The sequence below is a fragment of the Apis cerana genome, linkage group LG3 (genome assembly GCF_029169275.1).
Source record: "Apis cerana isolate GH-2021 linkage group LG3, AcerK_1.0, whole genome shotgun sequence".
In the NCBI taxonomy this organism is placed as follows: domain Eukaryota; kingdom Metazoa; phylum Arthropoda; class Insecta; order Hymenoptera; family Apidae; genus Apis; species Apis cerana.
Window position 1 is genome coordinate 10,943,835 of NC_083854.1, and position 17,948 is coordinate 10,961,782.

A 17,948-nucleotide genomic window follows, 5' to 3' on the forward strand; every position below is an offset into this window, starting at 1 on the left:
GTTGGAACGCTTCTACCACCAACACCGAACGTGTCTCGGTCTACCAGAAGCATCACGCCATGAGACACTCGCCGATCGACATCGAATCGAAACTTAAAAATAACCTCGATCCTTTTTCCTTTACTATCGCTACAACAGAATAATCTTTTTTCTATGTTCGATAAAAATGAACAATTAACTCGACAACACACTGCGAGATGAATTTCCATCGAGAAGTCGAAGGACACCGTCCACCAATTATTTCGAGAGATCGTAACTCAACTCAGCTCCAGCTTTCTTCTTCAACGAGACCAATTTCGTCGTTGGCACCGTGTGTACGCGATAACGTTGCGAAATGAAGTCATTTCGGTGCGGAACAACGCGCGAGCATGCTCGCAAAACCGGGGGGCAAGAAAGGGTCCGCTCGCGCGCACGATAAATGCAAAAAGGTGGAGCGATCCAACTAATGGGACCAGATCCGAACGGACGAATCGATCGCAGTTTGTCACGATCGGAACCTGCACCTCGTTATCATTTGAGACCGCAACTTCGTGTGTGCCATCTCCTCTCCCCCACCACCCTCGTTCGCCATTTTATGCGGGCCCTGAACGTCAGACGAAAGAGAAAGAGAGAGAGGAAGATTCGGGGAAGAAGGCAGAAGAAGGGCCAAGTGTTCGCGTCTCGACGACACATCTCTCCGCTGCGAGAGAGGATCTAGTCTGCCAAGTCTGTTCGCTTTTTGCATCGAACAGAGCCGAATGTAGCGGCATAATTTCGCCATTCGTTTCGACGTCCAGTTATTTCGTGCAGGACGAACCGTGCAGGATAAAAGGGAAGAGAGAGAGAGAGAGAGACCTGATCCCTTTTCCACGAACAGAAGGGATTATAGAGAGGGAACGAGAGGAAAGAACAATTCCTCGGTTCATTTTTCAGAACAAGTCTTTCGCAAAAGAGGGCAAGAGAGAAAGTAACTGCTTCGATGATTCGTCAACTTTTCTGCCTCTGTTAGTTAAATAAATTTGTGATATAATATCAAAACTGTCTACATCCATTTTAAATCAATTAAACGTAATTTGAATACTAAAAGATTTAGATTGCGTATTCCTATAAAGAAAATATTTGTTACATCGACGGTTAAATAAATTTGTAATACGTATATAAGAGACATCAATAAGAGATTAAGAATATTTTTCAACTTGGAAAAGACGTTGTTCAATCTCATTTTGCATTTTTTCTTCTTACAAATTTATCAAATCATCGTAAAGAAAGATTAATGCTGGTAACGACGCTGGAACGAGGTGGAGAGAAGATGGGGAACGCGAGGAATTCAATCGAGTCGAACGATGAATTTGACAGCGGTTTTGTCGTTAGCCGTGGCGAAAATCGATACCGTGCGTCACGAGGGTATCGCCGATTTAATTGACGCGAAATTGGAACGCGGCTGCAGATCGAAATCGCGGGGGGGACAGGTCTTCTCGCTCGAGATCTCTCTCGAGGATCATTTTCGGGAGGGAGGAATTATCGATGAGCCGTCGTGAAAACATTCTCGCACGGAATATTAAAGTGGATTAATGATAACCCACCATTTCGAGCTATTGATATTGCACATAACTCGACACGAGGGAGGTGAAAGAATTATTTCGAAAACGGCGAGAAAAGCGGACACGGCTCGGCTTTCTCTACCTTATCCGATCGGCCATTAAGTCGTTACGGTTAAATTCAACTATTCACTTTGTTCCCTCGTTCTTGAACATTGTTATTACAAGGCGATTCTTTAATAAAATCTTTTCACCTGTATTACAAGACCCCTCGTTTCTTCCTCGTTCGTTTTATCCTCGAGCTCTTCCAGCTCTTTTCGATCGGGAAGAGAGAGAGAGAAGACGAGAATCTCGAGTGAAAATGTAAAATTAATTTATACGTAGTTGATTAACCGTTCGTGTGAGTTTGTTGTTACCTAATGCCTATCAGTTTCTAATAATAAAAAATAATGGATCTTAAACGTCGAATCGTTCGATGGAAAACGAAACGAGCGAGAGCATCGATGAAAATGAGGAGGACGGAAAAGTGATAACTGTACCGGATGTCGCAACGATATTCCGGTTCCCGCAAGCATTTCTTCTTTCGCACGGGGCGGCTGTGCAGCATTGTTCCGCGGCGAGATCTAGACCACCTCATTGATTATACATCAGGCCTCCGTTACGATTCAATGTTACCTTGGTTCACATCTCGCGAAACGGAGGTGGCCGCGATTTATTTTATTCATACGAGTCGCATCTTCTCCTCGAATCGTCTCGTAAGCGTCATCATTTTTAACTTCCGCGTAATATTCGAATCTTTACGCGATCATCGTCAATTCTCTCGAAATCGAGCCCAATTATCTGCTTTAAATTCGGCAAGCTCACCCGCTCTCTCGCCGCCTCGAAATTTCCAATTTACCGGATTTAATCGGCAATTCAGCCCAACAATTAATTCCGGTATTGTGTTTCCGTGACGTAAACGGATGCACCGCGCGTAAAATAAGGAGTATAACGCGCCGGCTACTAAACACGGCTAATGGAACCGGCCGGCTACAGGGCGCGCTTTCCCACCGTGTAATTGCCTGAATTGGCCGTGCTCGATAATCGTTACGTCACACGATCCTCGACGATCAACTTCCCCGTTCGACTTGTGTTCCACTTGCGTTTCGTAAAAATTTTATCGTAAAATGGGGGGAATTATGGATTCAATATGTTGATTAATATATAGTTTTTATTATATGCACGTGGGATAGAAACAATGGATTTATTCGCGGCCGATTGAAAAACCTGGTAGACCTTGCCTGGATCGAGCGAATATCCTTCGCTCGCCTACTTCGTTATTAGCGCAACAGATTATAAATAGTGGAAAAAATGGCAATCGACGTGTATCGATAATAAAACAGCGTTGGCTCCAATCGATTCTTCGAGTAATTCCTTTCGATTATTATTATTAATGATAATCCCTCGTTTTTTCTCTTCTCGTCGTGTACGTAAGGAAATTTAATAAACTTTCCAAGATCTTTTGGGGAGGGAAAAAAAGGGGAAAAAGGAAAAAGGAGAGATTTGCATCATCGATTCTTTAAAAAGAAGACTGCAACGGAATTTAACCTTGACAGCTCGATCGAGTTTTATGCGATTAATCATCGCCGCCTTTTACGCGCTCAATTTCTCTCTCGTCGATATGCGTAGATCACCGTTTAACTGGAACACCGAGGGACGAACGGGTTGAGCGATATCAAGACGAGGAAGCGAGATGGCAGATATACGTTGCGTGTCATTCCAGGGGGAAAAAATGCTTGGAAAAATGGAAAAATTTTATTTCCATTTGGATCGATCGAAAATTTGAAAGAGATTTTCTCGAGCAAGAAAAAAAGTCCTTCTTTAAATCGAGAGTTCGAAAGAAGCTCTACAAGTTTTCGAAGGCTCGACTTTGGACCAAGAAATCGGTTGAAAAATTCTAAAAACAAAAGAATTCGTTCTTTAAAGAACGAAAAAAACAAATTCACTTCACGTAGGCGTGTATCCACGCAATATCCAATATAAATATTCTCTAATCTAAATAATCATCTAGTTCCTGACAGGCGTTCGTAGACGTTCGCATAATTAATTCGCACATCCGGATCGTCCGGTTCGTCGTTCTTTTTCGGCCTTTTCTTTCTTCTTTCTCTTTTTCCTTTTTTTCCAACGAAGATTCAGATTCAGCGACTCACAGAGCGAGGCACAGTTATCTCGATCATCGACCAGTTTCACGAAACTCTTCCTTTTAACGATAATATTCACAGAACGTGAATGGAAAAAGAATGGCGCGCGGATGGAAGGTTGACGCGCTTGCACCCGTTCAGCATCCACTCTGTAATCCGTTCGAACGTCATCCTCGTGACAGATTGTTGCTAGCCAAATCGCGTGACAATCGTTTTTCTTAATCTTAATCCAGACGAGATGATCTTCTCGTCCGAGTGCCAAGCATATCGTGGATAGTAGATGCAACGGTGATTCTACCATTTCATTCTGTCTAACGTATATCGATAAACGCGCCATAGTTAATTAATTCGATAAGCTTATACGGAGAATGGTTAGGAATACTTGCTGCGATAAATTGGAGATTCGACAGGAAAATATACGACAAGTTTATCAAATTATATATTTTATTGGACAATTTCGAGAAATTTAAGGATTAAAGGAAAATATCGTTTAAATGAATCGAAAGAAAATCGATGTACACTTTTTCCCTTCTTCTTCTTTCTCTCGACCATGTAAAACTAAACTATTTGTCCCCTGTCAAAATGACAGATTGCAGATTAACCAGGATCGCTAAAAAACGTAATCGTTTGGCGACTACGTAATCGTCGGGGAGGTGATTTTTGTTGGAAAACGGTCGGCCGTGATTAGAGGTGAAACATACGTTCCTATACAGGAAATGGAAGATCTAACGAAGCAGCAACGGTTATGACTCCGGATAAGATTAATGCGGTTGGCAATCATGGAACTGTTTCCTCGCGCTTTATCTAAACACCTTAGATAGCCTCTTCGTGGAGATTCGTGCGTGTGCGCGCGGAGATGGACGATGACGCGTGTATATTTTTGTTTTCAGAAATGGAATACGAGCTTGAAGGGATTTGATCGCATCGCCGTTGTTTTGTAACGCGTTTATAATATTATTAACGAATCCGAATTGATGTTAATGGACGGAGAAAGGAAATAACGCACGGACGGAGCGTAATCGTTGCAAGACAAACAGCTGAAACACGTCTCCTTAACACATGGCGTACGAGTCACGAGATACTTCGTTTCGATGTTTTTTTCCACTCGACTCGACGGCTCGAGGAATTAAAAACACTCGAAGCAATAATGGGAAGAAGGCAAGAAGAGATTCTCATTAGACAAAATGTAAAGTTCGTTCAAAAGTGGAAGAATGGAAAAAGGAACGAAACAAGATATATAATGCGTAACTGCAAATGATACCATTGCACAAAGGAAAATGCTTCGAGTTTGTAAAGTAGATAATAATTGATTTAATTTTATTTATATAATATATAGGAATACTTTATAGATATGAGTTAGAAAGTGCATATGCGTGGTATATTTTTTTTAGAAAAATGTGCAGGTGTCAAGTTGACGCGAAAAGTTGCTCCAAGATTTGTCAAGTATGCGTTCTTCGATTTAATCTCTCGAAGAGTATTAATAAATATTATTTGACTCGGTTAAAAAGCCAAACTTATTCCCCTCGTTCATCTTTATTATAATTAATCAGGTGTGCAAATAAGTTCTTTTTTTCCAAATTCAAGATTTTATCTTATAAATCAGGTTTCAATCGGGTAGATACTGGTGTCCATTCTCCTCCGTCTTCCAAGTTAAAATTTCTTTTAAATCTTTAAATCTTTGCTACGACTTTTTCCGCGTTTTCTCCCAGTGGCGCGCACAAACCATTTCGGTAACTTCGACAGCCGATTTCCTAAGTTGGAATGCAAAAATTCTAAGCAGCGACGCCATATTGTTCGAAATTGTCGCGCAGGAGTGGAAACTCTTGGAACGAAAGAACGTTGTTTCTATTTTGATTTTAATCAAAATATCTCAATTCCACGAATAACAAAACATCGATCGCAATGCTCTTTATCTCGATTAATAAAGTTTTCCGTTTTGAGCTGAAGTATGAGACACGTGCATTTGAATCTAACAGTCAAAATTCCGCAAGAACTTTCTTTCCAATTCTAATAATTCGAACTCGATGGAAGTTAAGATCGATTAAGATTGGAAAAAAAAAGGAAAAAGAAACTCGTTTGAAAAATTATTATTTCTAATAATTAACGCAAACGTGTTAATTTATTTACCAAAATTTACCGTACGTACACCTCTCCGCATTCGAAGCACGTAAAGGACCCAAAAAAGAAAAGAATCCAACGTCTCCGCGGTATCAACGGCACGATCTTCTCTCAAAGCCGATTCAAAAATTTCTACGTTTCCGTAGAAACGTTCCTTAATGGACCTCCTTGCCAGGATTTCTCTCTCGTTCGAACGAAAATTCAAAATCACGCGCGGTGCATTCACGGCACGTATTTATCGGTGGCCGGTGGAACGGGTTCTCTTCCTCGAATACGCTCCCTAGATCCTTATTTTTTTTCCACGCGAGAAACCTCGCCTCGTGACCCTCCCCTCCCCTCCCTGCGTCGAGACGAACTTCAAAGTCGGCCCGATCCCGTTCTCGCGTGGAAATCCACTTGGAAATCGAGCCGACCGATCCTCCAAGTCTGGATGACGACGCTACGTGACCGACGGAGCACGAGCACGAGCCTGGCCGCGCGAGATATTACGCGTGACATCGATCGAGACAGAAAGAAACGACGGATGGAGAAGGTACGCTCTACGACGAATTTCGAATCGAATTCTACGATTTGTCCGCGATTGGCAATCTGTGCGGGAAGATCGGTGCGAGAAAATTGGAGGAACAGGGGAAGAAGTTTTCAGGAGAGAGGTGTGCAACAGGTGTGGACACATTCCACCAGGGAGGAGAGAGGTCAGGTGTGCGAGTTTCGGGAGGAATTCGACCCTCGGGGTCGGATCGCGGGCCCGCTTTATCAAGATCCGTCCAAGGGTTAAGGAACAGGCGTTCCGCGTGCCCTTCCTTTTGCCTCGCCTCCGCTCAATTAAATTCTACTTTGGGAAGATCGTTTCATAAATCACATCGTGTCCGGAGCACGCGCGCAAGACCTCGCGCGTGCACTTTTTTCGCGGGATCGAAAAAGATGGGGAGAGCCTTTTTCTTCCTCTTCTTCTTCCTCTTCTCCAAAACATGATATTAGAAACGAAGGAGGTAACAGAAGGTAAATAAGGGTATGATAACATGTACGAAACGACTGATTGATCTTCTCTCGTGGAACAGAATTCTTGAAAAAAGGGAAAGAGAATATGGCGTTTGCGGATTTCGTACATTCTCGTATATTTCGATTAATTACGAAGTGCGCATCTGTCCTCGATATAGCAACGGCTTGCCTCCTCTCGGCCCACCGATCCGACCTAACTATTTAATAACACGGTATCTGGTACCAGCACCACCTGGCGGTCAGGCACGCCGCATCAAAGTCTTTATTAGACCCAATTGAACGTTATTGCTTCTCGGGCCGCGTAACAGAGATTGGCGCGGGAGGAAGGAGAGGAGAAGGAGGAGGAGGAGAAAGGGTCGCGACGAAAGAGCATCGGTGAAACAACGACGACGAGAAAGAGACGAGAGAAAGAAAGAAAGAAGGGACGGATACGCTTAATCTGTTGGAGATGGTCGCGTGTATCGGGTGAAAGCGGAGAGTGGAAGAGTCGGCAAGGGAGAGACTTTGGATGTTGGGATGAGCGTACATCGATGGCGCATACGTTAACCCATCCATGGCCGGCGAGGAAAAGTTGCAGAGGCTCCGCCACGCCGCTTGCACGGGCGGATTAACAGCGTTAAAGGGAATTATTGGGTAGCGGCGCCGATTAACCCCACTCGCCGATATTTATTAGCCGGCTAAACCTCGATCATTCCTGTGCCGACCACAACTTTGCCTCGTCCGTGTTAACCAGATACCGTTCAATCAAGGATGCCCGCCGCCATTAACATTGCCTCCCTTTTCCTCGTCCTTTCGTATCTCCTATCCTCGGAGGGGGCAGAGTATCGAGGTGATGGCGATGGTGGTTGCGATTACCGGGAGGCAAGGTCGCGGCTGCATCTTCGGAAACTCGGCAAAGAATAACTCGCATAGAAATCTGAAGGAGGGATATCGAAAAATGAGAGAAAAATGAAGATGTCCGGAAGGGACGGTGTACACGATTTCGTTCGACGAACCTCTCTTCCCGACGCAGCAGACAAAAAATATATATATAGGCGTACGTGCACGTGGTTACAGCCACCGGCGTCGAGCCGATATAATTCAATATAATGTAGGGCCCAGCGACATTATCTGGTCCCCGCGCAGTCAGCCCGACTCGGCCTCCGATTAATCTCGACCCGATCTCAACAAAGCGCGGATTTATGTTCTCTTATGCGCCGCCCGGGACCCAAGTCCCCCGCTGGAACCAGTTTTTGGCGAGCTCGTTTCTTTTCCGCGATACCCCACTCGTTTTTCTCCTTTCCCCTTTTCACTATGCTCCTCTTATGCTACCTTCTTCTTTTTTCCCCTAACCTCTCGTATCGAGGAATCTCCACTTTGCTCCCCTCGTCTGCTCCCTCCCTTCTCGAAACCGTAATGTCCGCAACCGCAACAACCCCTCCGCGAGCTCCCGCCGTTATTATTCGTACGAGTTGTGAGTAAACTCGCCCGACAAATATGCATTCTTCGGTGTTTGTTTCTCATCCGACGCTCGTCCAGGTGGTTGTCCGAAACGAGTCTGGTATCGGTGGTGCGTTGATATTAATCGGCCCGAATTATTCCGCTCCTCTCCCCCCTCTGAAATTCGGAACGAACGATCCATCGTTCCTTCGCTTTGGCGAAATTTGTTCCGGCGAAAGTTGCAAGGTTTTCGAAACCTTGCTCGGGGAGCTTATTTTTCCCGAATCGACGTGGAACGTCGAATTACGTCGAAATCCATAATGGGCCGTGGGATCGAGCGGTGTGCATCCTCGTTGCTCGGCGTCGTTATTCACTCCACGTTCCAGCGTCCGTGCTCAATCGGTAATTGCGGCAAAGACGAACGACACACCACCGCGGTGCTCTCTCGTCGCCGCGCCTCGTGCAACCAATCATATTTCCAGAGATCGACGTTTCCCAATCCTTCCTCGCGACGTGAAGGAACGAGAAGGATTGTGTATTTTTAAAAGTCCGGATAAATGTATCGAATAACGCTCTTCTTGATTAAGATAAACGCGATCCTTCGACTCGATCTTTCGTCTCAAAATCGTGGTAACGATCGTTCCTGCTTATCCCCCGATTATCCGAAGATCATTTCGTTGCAGGGAGGAAATTCGTTCGAGGAAAATAAATAAACCTTAATAATAATGATAATAATAAAACTTTGCAACAAAATTTTAAACGATCTTTCGCGATCGTGGGATCGACTCGCGATCGACTCTCGGTGGGATCTGGGAATTGGTGATAAAAATTTATGTTGAGCGTGGTATCGTACCACGACGATGTTCGCGAAAGGGAGCGATGAAGAAGAAAAGGAAAAGAAAGGAAAAGGGAGACGACGGAATCGAAATTGAGCGGCCGCCCCCTTCGTTTTATCGGGAAGCGGCGCGTGAGAGCGCAATTTACGTTGAAAGAAGATATGTAAAGCAGAGAGGAAAGAGGGAGAGCGTTAACGATGTCGTTCGACTTACTTGTACGATCCGTGAATGTTCTTGCAGGAGCCGTGTCTGCACGGGTTTCTGTCGCATTCGTCGATGTCGTCCGCGCAATTCGGCCCCGTAAAGCCGGGTGCACACGTGCACTTGTAGCTGTCCTCCAGCGATAGACACTCGGCCCCGTTTCGACAAGGCGAGGAGGCGCAGTGGTCTTGTTGCTCGCAGTGCTCGCCTGTAACACACCGAGGGGAAAAGAACGAGCGGTATTACTACGACCAGGACTCTTTAACCGATGAAAATTGCCGGATATCGTATATAATTATAAATCTTAGCACTTTTTAGCATCGTTTGAAAATATTCTAAAACTTTTACCATCCTTCCAATACTTCCATTTCCTTTCGAAAAATTACCATTTCCGAGACTCGTGTTTAACTTGCAACGTGAAATTTATTCGATAAAGCGTATATAAATAAGTTTGGCAGCTGCCGTTGGAAACGTTGCAAGATTGTAAAAAAAGAGGGGAGAGAGAAGGGAGCAACCCCCCTATACGCAACGCATTTAATTTTAGCAATGCAAATATGCGCAAGAGAGGTGTAACGAAGGAGAGAAATTTTGAAGCGTAACGAATATTTTTACAATCCGTGATAAACACGTTCTACATTAATTAAACGAAGAGCCTAAGAGAAGAGAATGTACGCTCAAACGCGCATATATGCACACTCCATGGGTAGTACCGCGGGTTTTTCGAAAAAGTCTCGTCGATAGAAATCAACGGCGAGGACATTCCTGTTTCATGCGTCCGTTCGAGAGGAGAGATATCGTTTAAGATGGCGGTGACGCTGACCAAAGTCCTGCTCTGTCTACCTAGACTCCTATTCCTCCCTTCTCGAAGAGGTCAGCTGATTAGTGGAACTAATTACCGGAGTCGCTGCCCGCTCTCCTGAATCTCCTCAGATGTCTCTGCTTCCCTCAGCGGTCTTCACGATGCACCCGCGACAGTGGTTCTTCCACTATTTCCTCGAGGACCAAGTATCGTTGGAGAGGGAGGTTAAAATATTAGCCTGCCTTCCGAATATACGTCCAAAAAATACGTCGAAACGAAATTCTCAATGAGAATTTGCGATCGAGGAGAAACGTTGCGCGTAAAATATGATAATGAAAAAAGAAAAAAATTGTGGATCGATAGGAGAAAAGTAATGCAATTTTTCGAGATAAATTGAAGATAGCTAAAGGATGGTGAAACAAAGAGTTGGAGCAATGGGAGGAGAAGGTTGGAGAGGAACGAAGCAAGAGTAACTTTTGCTAAATGAGAGCTACTGGGGCAAAGGTACCGCCGCATTGCTCTCCGCCAATTATCCCGCTGCCACGAACTTCCCTCTTCTTTCTTCCCGAGTTCCTTCTCCTCTCCCCTCCTCCCCCCTCCCCCGATTTATTTGTCAAGAGAGCACGTGCCCCCCGCGCGTAAAGCCGGCCCCGTAAAAAAATACTCGTTTAGGCAGAGAGAGAGAGAGACACTTCCGCGATCCGAACAAATTCGAGTTTCCCCTCTCGAGAAAAAGAGACAGGGAATGGAACGACTCGAAATTCCTTCTTACATTATCTCTCTAATCGATCGATTTATAATCGACGTCCGATCGATTCTCGATTTCCATTTTACATTTTTCTTCTCTTTTTCTTTTTTCTCTTTCACATTAACACGAACGGCGGAATTATCCTTCTATCCTCGGTTCTACAATGAAACAGAGACAATGCGAATACCGTTGTTACCACGTAGCGATTATCTATCGTTCGATCTATCGTTCAACCTTGCCAACTCTGCCTACGCGAGTCTATGGAGCTAGTGACGGAAACAATGATTGTTCACGGAAGAAAATAGAAAATATTTTTATCTTATAGGAGCTTATCGTTCAAGCTCCTTATTATCGGGTCTTTCGTCGCTTGTTAGAGTTAGTTAAAGCGATTAAATTGATTCTGGAAAAAGGTTTTTTTTAAGCAATCGCAGCTAACGAAGAGATCATCTAATTTTGTTTTGGCTGTGGATTTTTATCGTGTGAAAAAAAAGAAAAAAAATTTTGACGCGGTTTTAAGGGAATGAAATTAGGGACGAGGAGAGCTTACCGGTGTATCCAGTGGCGCAGGTGCACACGTATTCGTGGAGAGACTTCAAGTTGCAAGTGGCGCCGTTCAGGCACGGGGACGAGTCGCACGCGTTCTCGAGCGGGATCTCGCAGAGGCTCGCTGTAAATCCGACGGGGCAGGAGCAAGCGAACGATGGCGTACCACCCCCGATGCTTTCCTTCACCCTGCACGAACCACCGTTCTGACACCGTGGGCCCGTGTGGCAGGGATTTAGATGCTGGCAGTACTCTCCCACGAATTTCGACGTGCATCTGTAAGAAAACGAAAGCGTTTTTAATAGTGAATTCGAACTCTGTTTAACCTCCATATATCTTGCTTGGCATATTTTTATCTTTTGTATATTTCCTTTCAGCAACAATGGTTTTGTATTAGTTTAACTGTGATAAATTCGTTAACGAGTGCAAATTGAAGTATTAGGTGGTTTCAAAAATTCAAAGATGTAGAAATGAGGTAGGATCGAAATTGATATCAATCCTCTATTGCATTCAGTTCCCAATTGGAGATTTAAATTTCAATTTGCGTTCATGGATACAAAATACGTACAATCAATGTTTTAAAAAGTAAGAATGCTGTTATTATTTGTTTCAAATAATAATTCATGCAACAGAGGATTAAACGAAGATAAATTGAAAGCCAAAAGGGAAGTAGAGTTGGACGTATCTTCCAATCACACTTTTCAGACATTTGGATGGAAAATGATTGGAAAAGTAGGTATCGCCTCAATTGACAGAGGATCGAGCTTATTGCAATAAAGCTCGAAACAATAAAATAGAGGAATAATTCATTATTCTGAAACAAGGAGATACCATCCTATTGCCAACACATCAGAAATTGCATGGACCTCTTGCAACCTCACCTCAACCACCCATCACAGATATTTCACCGATATTTCTATTATCACTGTTTCGCCATTTACAATTGTTTTTAAAAAATAAAATATTCGACGCTCGAGAAGCTGTAATAAAAAATGGAATATCTCTATCTATTTCGAATTAAAGATCAGATGGAAGTTTCGAAAATATATTATTTTTCCTTAGAACCAAGAAGATTTTTCATCACGACTCCGAAAACTTTTCAATCGACGAGAAAGACAAGAAAGAAATTATTTTCCCCCTTTCTTTTTACATGAACATCCAACTTTTACGTCCAACTGCTGTGAAAGCGCGCTCACCCTCTAATCCGTTCCCACGAATAATCCGGAATCGGTTTGTGACCGATACGTGTCATTAAGGGGCACGTATCTGTAAAATTCGCGTTCAGCAATTCATTCGGCTATTTTTCGATCCCTCCTCGAGTCACCCCTGCCCAGATATTCAGAGAAAAATCTGGTTTTGGAATTCTCTCTCTCTCTCACTAATTAAATCTCTCATCCTTTGTTATTCCACGCGATCGTTCGCTTCCGTCCAACTAGCAACACGTGTCCTATAAAATGGGAAAGCGGAAGATGAATTCACGACGAAGGTTTCTACGATCCGAGAAGGCAAACGCGTCGTTGAAACGAGGCATCTACCGAGGGCCCTTTCTTCTGAACCATCCTCGTTCTAATGGTTTTCAACGATCGCCTCTTCGAGAAAGGCTCACGGACCTCCTGATGATCCATGGATCATCGTGGATCATGGCCTACCCGCTTCTCGGTAGAAAGAACAGCGACGTTGGGAAGAAGGGAGGAACGGTAGTTGTCTCTTAAGGATAACTCGTTTGGTCGTTGCTCGGCCACAGGCATTTTTCTTCCACTCGTTTCGCATCGAATATTTCCTATAGCAGTATTTCCTACAGCGGACAAATTGGACCGAGTCATGGAGCGGAATGACTCGTCGCAGTTCTCTATTTCATCAATTTTAATCCTTTGCGCTCCGAGTCGAACAACGATTCCACACCATTTCCTTTGAATGAATTTCTCTAGCTAACTTGAAACGCGAATTAACGCTCCTATATTCTAATATTTTCTGTATCTTTTCGTGTAAAAGGAAAATTTGTCGAATGTTAAAGTCGTATCGTTTTGTGCGATATTTTAATAATTAACAAGATGCATTCTGATTTGTCTGGGCAAGTATCGCGAGCTATTTTCCTTTCGAATTTCTTAACGAATAGAAATAATTTCGTCGTCGAACAATGAAAAACATGGTCAAAAACTTTGAAACTAATATATCCATTCTCACGACTGTCAAACTCGACTAACGCCGAAAACGTAGCTCGATACGATCTAATTTGAGATAAAACAATGTAACGCTTTATAAGATACGTAAATAAATATCGATCCTGAGAGTCCATTCGAGCGCAAAGGGTTAAACGATCGACGACATCCATCCTCGACTTCTTAAACCCCGGCAAAATTCCAAAATCGTTTCCCTTTTTAGCCGCACCTCTTCCTTTCGGAGGAGGAAAACCGCGGTTCTCCAATGCTACGAATAAAAATGCGGGTAAACGAGCAGGGGACGGTCGCAGAGTTTAAAGACAAGAACGTATCGGTGGCCATTGTTGAGCGCACAGCTGGTTGCGCGGCTCGTTGGTTCACGCAGCTCGTCGCGCCGCCGCTTCTTCTTCTTCTTCTTCTTCTGTCTCGGGGATACGTTGCGTATGCGAGCGCTTAGAAGGCCGCAGCCGGTATCTCTATAAACGGAAGCGACGATTCCACGGCCATTATTCGCCGGCACCGAGTTTCTTCTATGGACTACCGGATGGTGGCCAGGCCGCGTTGAGCACCATCGCTTGGATTTATTGACTTCTATCCGTGAATATTCCCTTCCAACCAGGGACGTAACGAACCGCCGTGGTGCCACCAAAGGAAACCCTCCTCCCTTCTTTATCTCCTGCGGGACGTATTATTTTAGAGAGAGAACCCGTTGCGAAACCGTCCGTGCTTTTCGTTTCGTTTTCTTTCCCGGATCGTCTCTCGAGGATCGAATTCATTTATTTATTTCAACTATACTCGTTGCGATATTTTATGCAACGTTTTACGTAACGTTGCGCCAAATGTTTACGTTGTTACGCGGCTCTAATCGGCGCGATCGCATCTACGAATATCGTGTCAAGTACGCTGTAATTACACTATCGTGCGCGGTTCGCTCTATGAAAACGGCCGGTAATTTTATCAACGAATGTGGGACACGCAATGCCCCATGATTCGAGGAAAAAACACGCTCCCTCCTTTCCTTTTTTCCGCGTCGAAATTGAAAATTCTCCGAATTTTTATTCTCCTCCTCCTCCTTCTTCTTCGTAGGAAAAAGGAAAAGAAAAAATCGGAAGTAACGAGAGGAGGACGAGACACGGGTACGCGACTGGTCGCTCGCGTGTATATTCATCTTGCACGCGAATATGATTGCATCAAAGAGTGTACGCGGAGCGTGTATCAATCAGGGACTTCACGGGCAGTAAAGTTCCGTCCGGTAGCATCATCATCATCCCGCTTTGTTGCCTCTCTCTCGAGTGGGGAGCGACGTTGTTCGAAAGAAGAAGACGAAACGAAGCCACTTTATGGCTGACCATTCCCTCCTGTAATGGGCAACGTCCAGGCGGCTCCGCGACACGCCGCCAAGATTTATTCCGCTCCGCGTGCGTCCGCGCAACGCGTATCACTCGCGATCTACGAGCGTACGCTCCTTAAATTTCGTCTTATCGTCCAGGGACGATCGACGAGATCCCGCACGAGAAAGAGAGAGAGAGAGGCGAACGAGGTAAGGTAAGAAGCGTCCTCCTTTCGAGTCGAACAATCGAACGGAGAAGTATAATTTAGATTCTCCGATCGAAAGAAACGTTCAATCCTTGCAACGAACGCCACAGCGATGGAATGAAGCTTTCGACAAAATAATGCGTTTTCTGTTCGCGATCTGCAAATGGAATGAACTTTTCAATAGTGACGCGTATTTTTTACCGATTAATCAAAATCCTTACATAATTATGGAAATATTCCGTAAACGTTGAACTTTCATCGGATTTCGCCGATCTCGCTTGCAAATGGAACCAATCTTTCAATGACACGTAATTTTCTTTATTAGGATAGAAATTGGACAAGCGTTGAACTTTGATCGCATTTCATCTCGGTTGCGAATGGAATCAACTTGTCAATAATATTTTTCTTTATTATCATAGAAACTGTAAATAAAACGATATCGCCAATTAATCAAAATCTTTGACGCAAATGGAATCGACCTTTCAATGAAATAACATGGTCGATTAATCAAAATTCGTGGAACAAAATACAATTTCGAAGTTTTCGAAAACTAGCCAACTTTCATCGAGTAACTGCGTTTCTCAGGATCGCAGAATGTTGAAGTCGTGCGCTGGAACACGTTTCGTCGGTCGAGGGGGAGGAGGGTGGAAAGAAAATGGCAAAAAGGAATTAATTCGAGGCGAAGTGAAGGATGTACCGCGATGCGGCCAGGTGTTCTTCGTGCCCTCCCTCTCTCCCTCCTTGTTTCTATGCGAGGTCGAGCAGAAGAAAATGGAAGAAATACGGAAGGAATACGGCTTGTAAGGATCAGGATCGATCCAGGAGTGTGTAAACAGCGGGCCGGAATGCGATGGATCCACGACGCCAGGGGGAAGGAACACTGAATTATGCGCGGCGAGGACGGTTTTCCACCGATCGATTCCGGCTTTACGCAAAAATAAGAGGAGGATGTGCACGGAGCAAGAAGCTCTTCTCTTCGATGATTTGTGTCGGTCGGCAAAAATAGAGGAGAGGATGTGACGCGCCGCAAGAAGTTGAGACACGCGCGAGAACACTTGTCCGTCGACTTTTGTTTCTCTTTTACGAATTCATTTCGCGAAACCCGGGCGATCGATAATTTCTTCTGGATTTGAAACGAGAATGTTATTATTCGTGGTAATATTTCCTTCTTCAAAAGATCTATGTTTTCCCTTTTTCTTGTACAGACGAGAATCGCTGTTTGAATGCTAGAAATCCTTGAAAGGGAGAGCAAGTTGTAAACTCGAATCGTAAAGTCGTCCAGGACCTTTGATCCGTTCTCCGCAATAATAATGTTCCGCCGAAAACGGAATTTTCGGGCAAGAAGCGAATTCACAAGGGATTTACGATTGACGATAAACTCATAAAGCGCGCCAAATTTTTCCCTATCCCTCGCCGGAGAAAGAAAGACGACGAAACATTTTTACGACACCTCGAGTCTCGCGTTCTCACCACGTGATACAACAATTAGCAACAGCGGGATAGCATTCGACGGACAGAAATCAATGTGTGCAATCGTTCGTTGCATTTACGAGGCAACCACCGCTCCTTGATGAATCGATCTGCATAATCGAGATCTCGATCGAGGGATGCCTCGAGTATCGCTCGATCGACTCGCGTTTCCATGCAAATTGCTCGCAACTAACTCCGCTACGAACGAACGGCGGATGACCGCCGGTTGCTTCATCTTTTTTAGATAAGATGTGAAATGTCGTGCGTTTTGGAAAACGATTTTAGAAGTTATTAGAAAACGACGAGGAAAGTAAGAATCAAACAAAGGTAGAAAATCGTTGGGTAAAGTTACGATATGGAAAAAGGGAAATGGGTCGAAGACGGGAAGAGAGAAAGAGAGGAGGTAAATGCGAGAAAGAAGAAAAAATTTAAACGAGAGAAATATATAATTTTGGCTTAATAATAATTGTGCAACGTTAAAATGGTCTGAAAGAGACGCACGCAGAGAGTTTTAACCGGACTCGGCCAGCGACTCGCCAGTTAATTGCGACGGTCTTCGGTTACAAAACTGTTTAAACTGTTTTCTGCGGTGTGCGTTTAGGGTTTCACCAAGCCTTGTTAAACACACGCGGTGTTACAGAACGCTAAAACGCTAAACTAATCGTGGAACGTGTAACGATAGAGCTTTCGAAACGACACGAGATAGGATCAAAATTAAAATAAAAAAGAAAAAGAAGAAACATTCGCTCGAAACTGATGTTAATGAATAATCGAACGGATTAATTTTTCTCGACTCGAATTGGTCCTCGCCTTTCCACGAGAAGGATATCACGTTAATTGATAAATCCAAACAGTAGATCTTTCCAACAGTAGTGATTCGTTCCATTTTTTGGGGATCTAAACGCGTTATGATATCTCGTAGATAGGTTCTAATTGGTTGGTAAAACACGAGGATAGAAAATCCTCTGGACAAATAATAATCTCGAGCAAACGAGTGTTCGTCTCTCTCTCTCTCCAAAATATTCATATCCATAAATCACTCGTTTGTCGATCGAAATTTTCTACTCTCCTCTCCTCCCCTATTTTCGCCACTCGACGAAATAAGACAATTAAGACGATGCCGATGAATCATGTATCCTAACGCTACGTGGGAGTGCAAAGTTTGCGCTGGTTCCATGTCAATTTCCGTGGTCTCTTCCTAGTTCTCGCCTCCCATTCACACGACAAATTAGACGGAACAGTATTTAGAGATATTCGCGTTCTTTCCTAGCCGCCGCTCATTAAGTAACACATGTCGCGCTTAGCAAGCACGAATTTGTTGCAATAAATATATTCCCACCCGAAAGGATACCGTTGTCGCGTATTTTACCTTTAAATTTTCTCCTTTATCTAAATAAAAATAATAATTTTTAATCCGTTAGAC

At 44.0% G+C, this 17,948-nt stretch overlaps 1 protein-coding gene across 2 annotated transcripts in view; it reads right to left on the bottom strand.

Moving 5' to 3' along the window:
- Nucleotides 1-17,948, bottom strand: part of LOC107998104 (neurogenic locus Notch protein) — a 196,827-nt gene that overhangs the window by 117,031 nt on the left and 61,848 nt on the right. For both annotated transcript variants that reach the window (XM_028666933.2, XM_017057142.3), the window contains exons 3-4: nt 11,365-11,636; nt 9,283-9,478 (exon numbers count right to left, since the gene is read on the bottom strand). In XM_028666933.2, the coding sequence (XP_028522734.2) occupies nt 9,283-9,478; nt 11,365-11,636 (468 nt within the window). The remainder of the gene's footprint in view (nt 1-9,282; nt 9,479-11,364; nt 11,637-17,948) is intronic.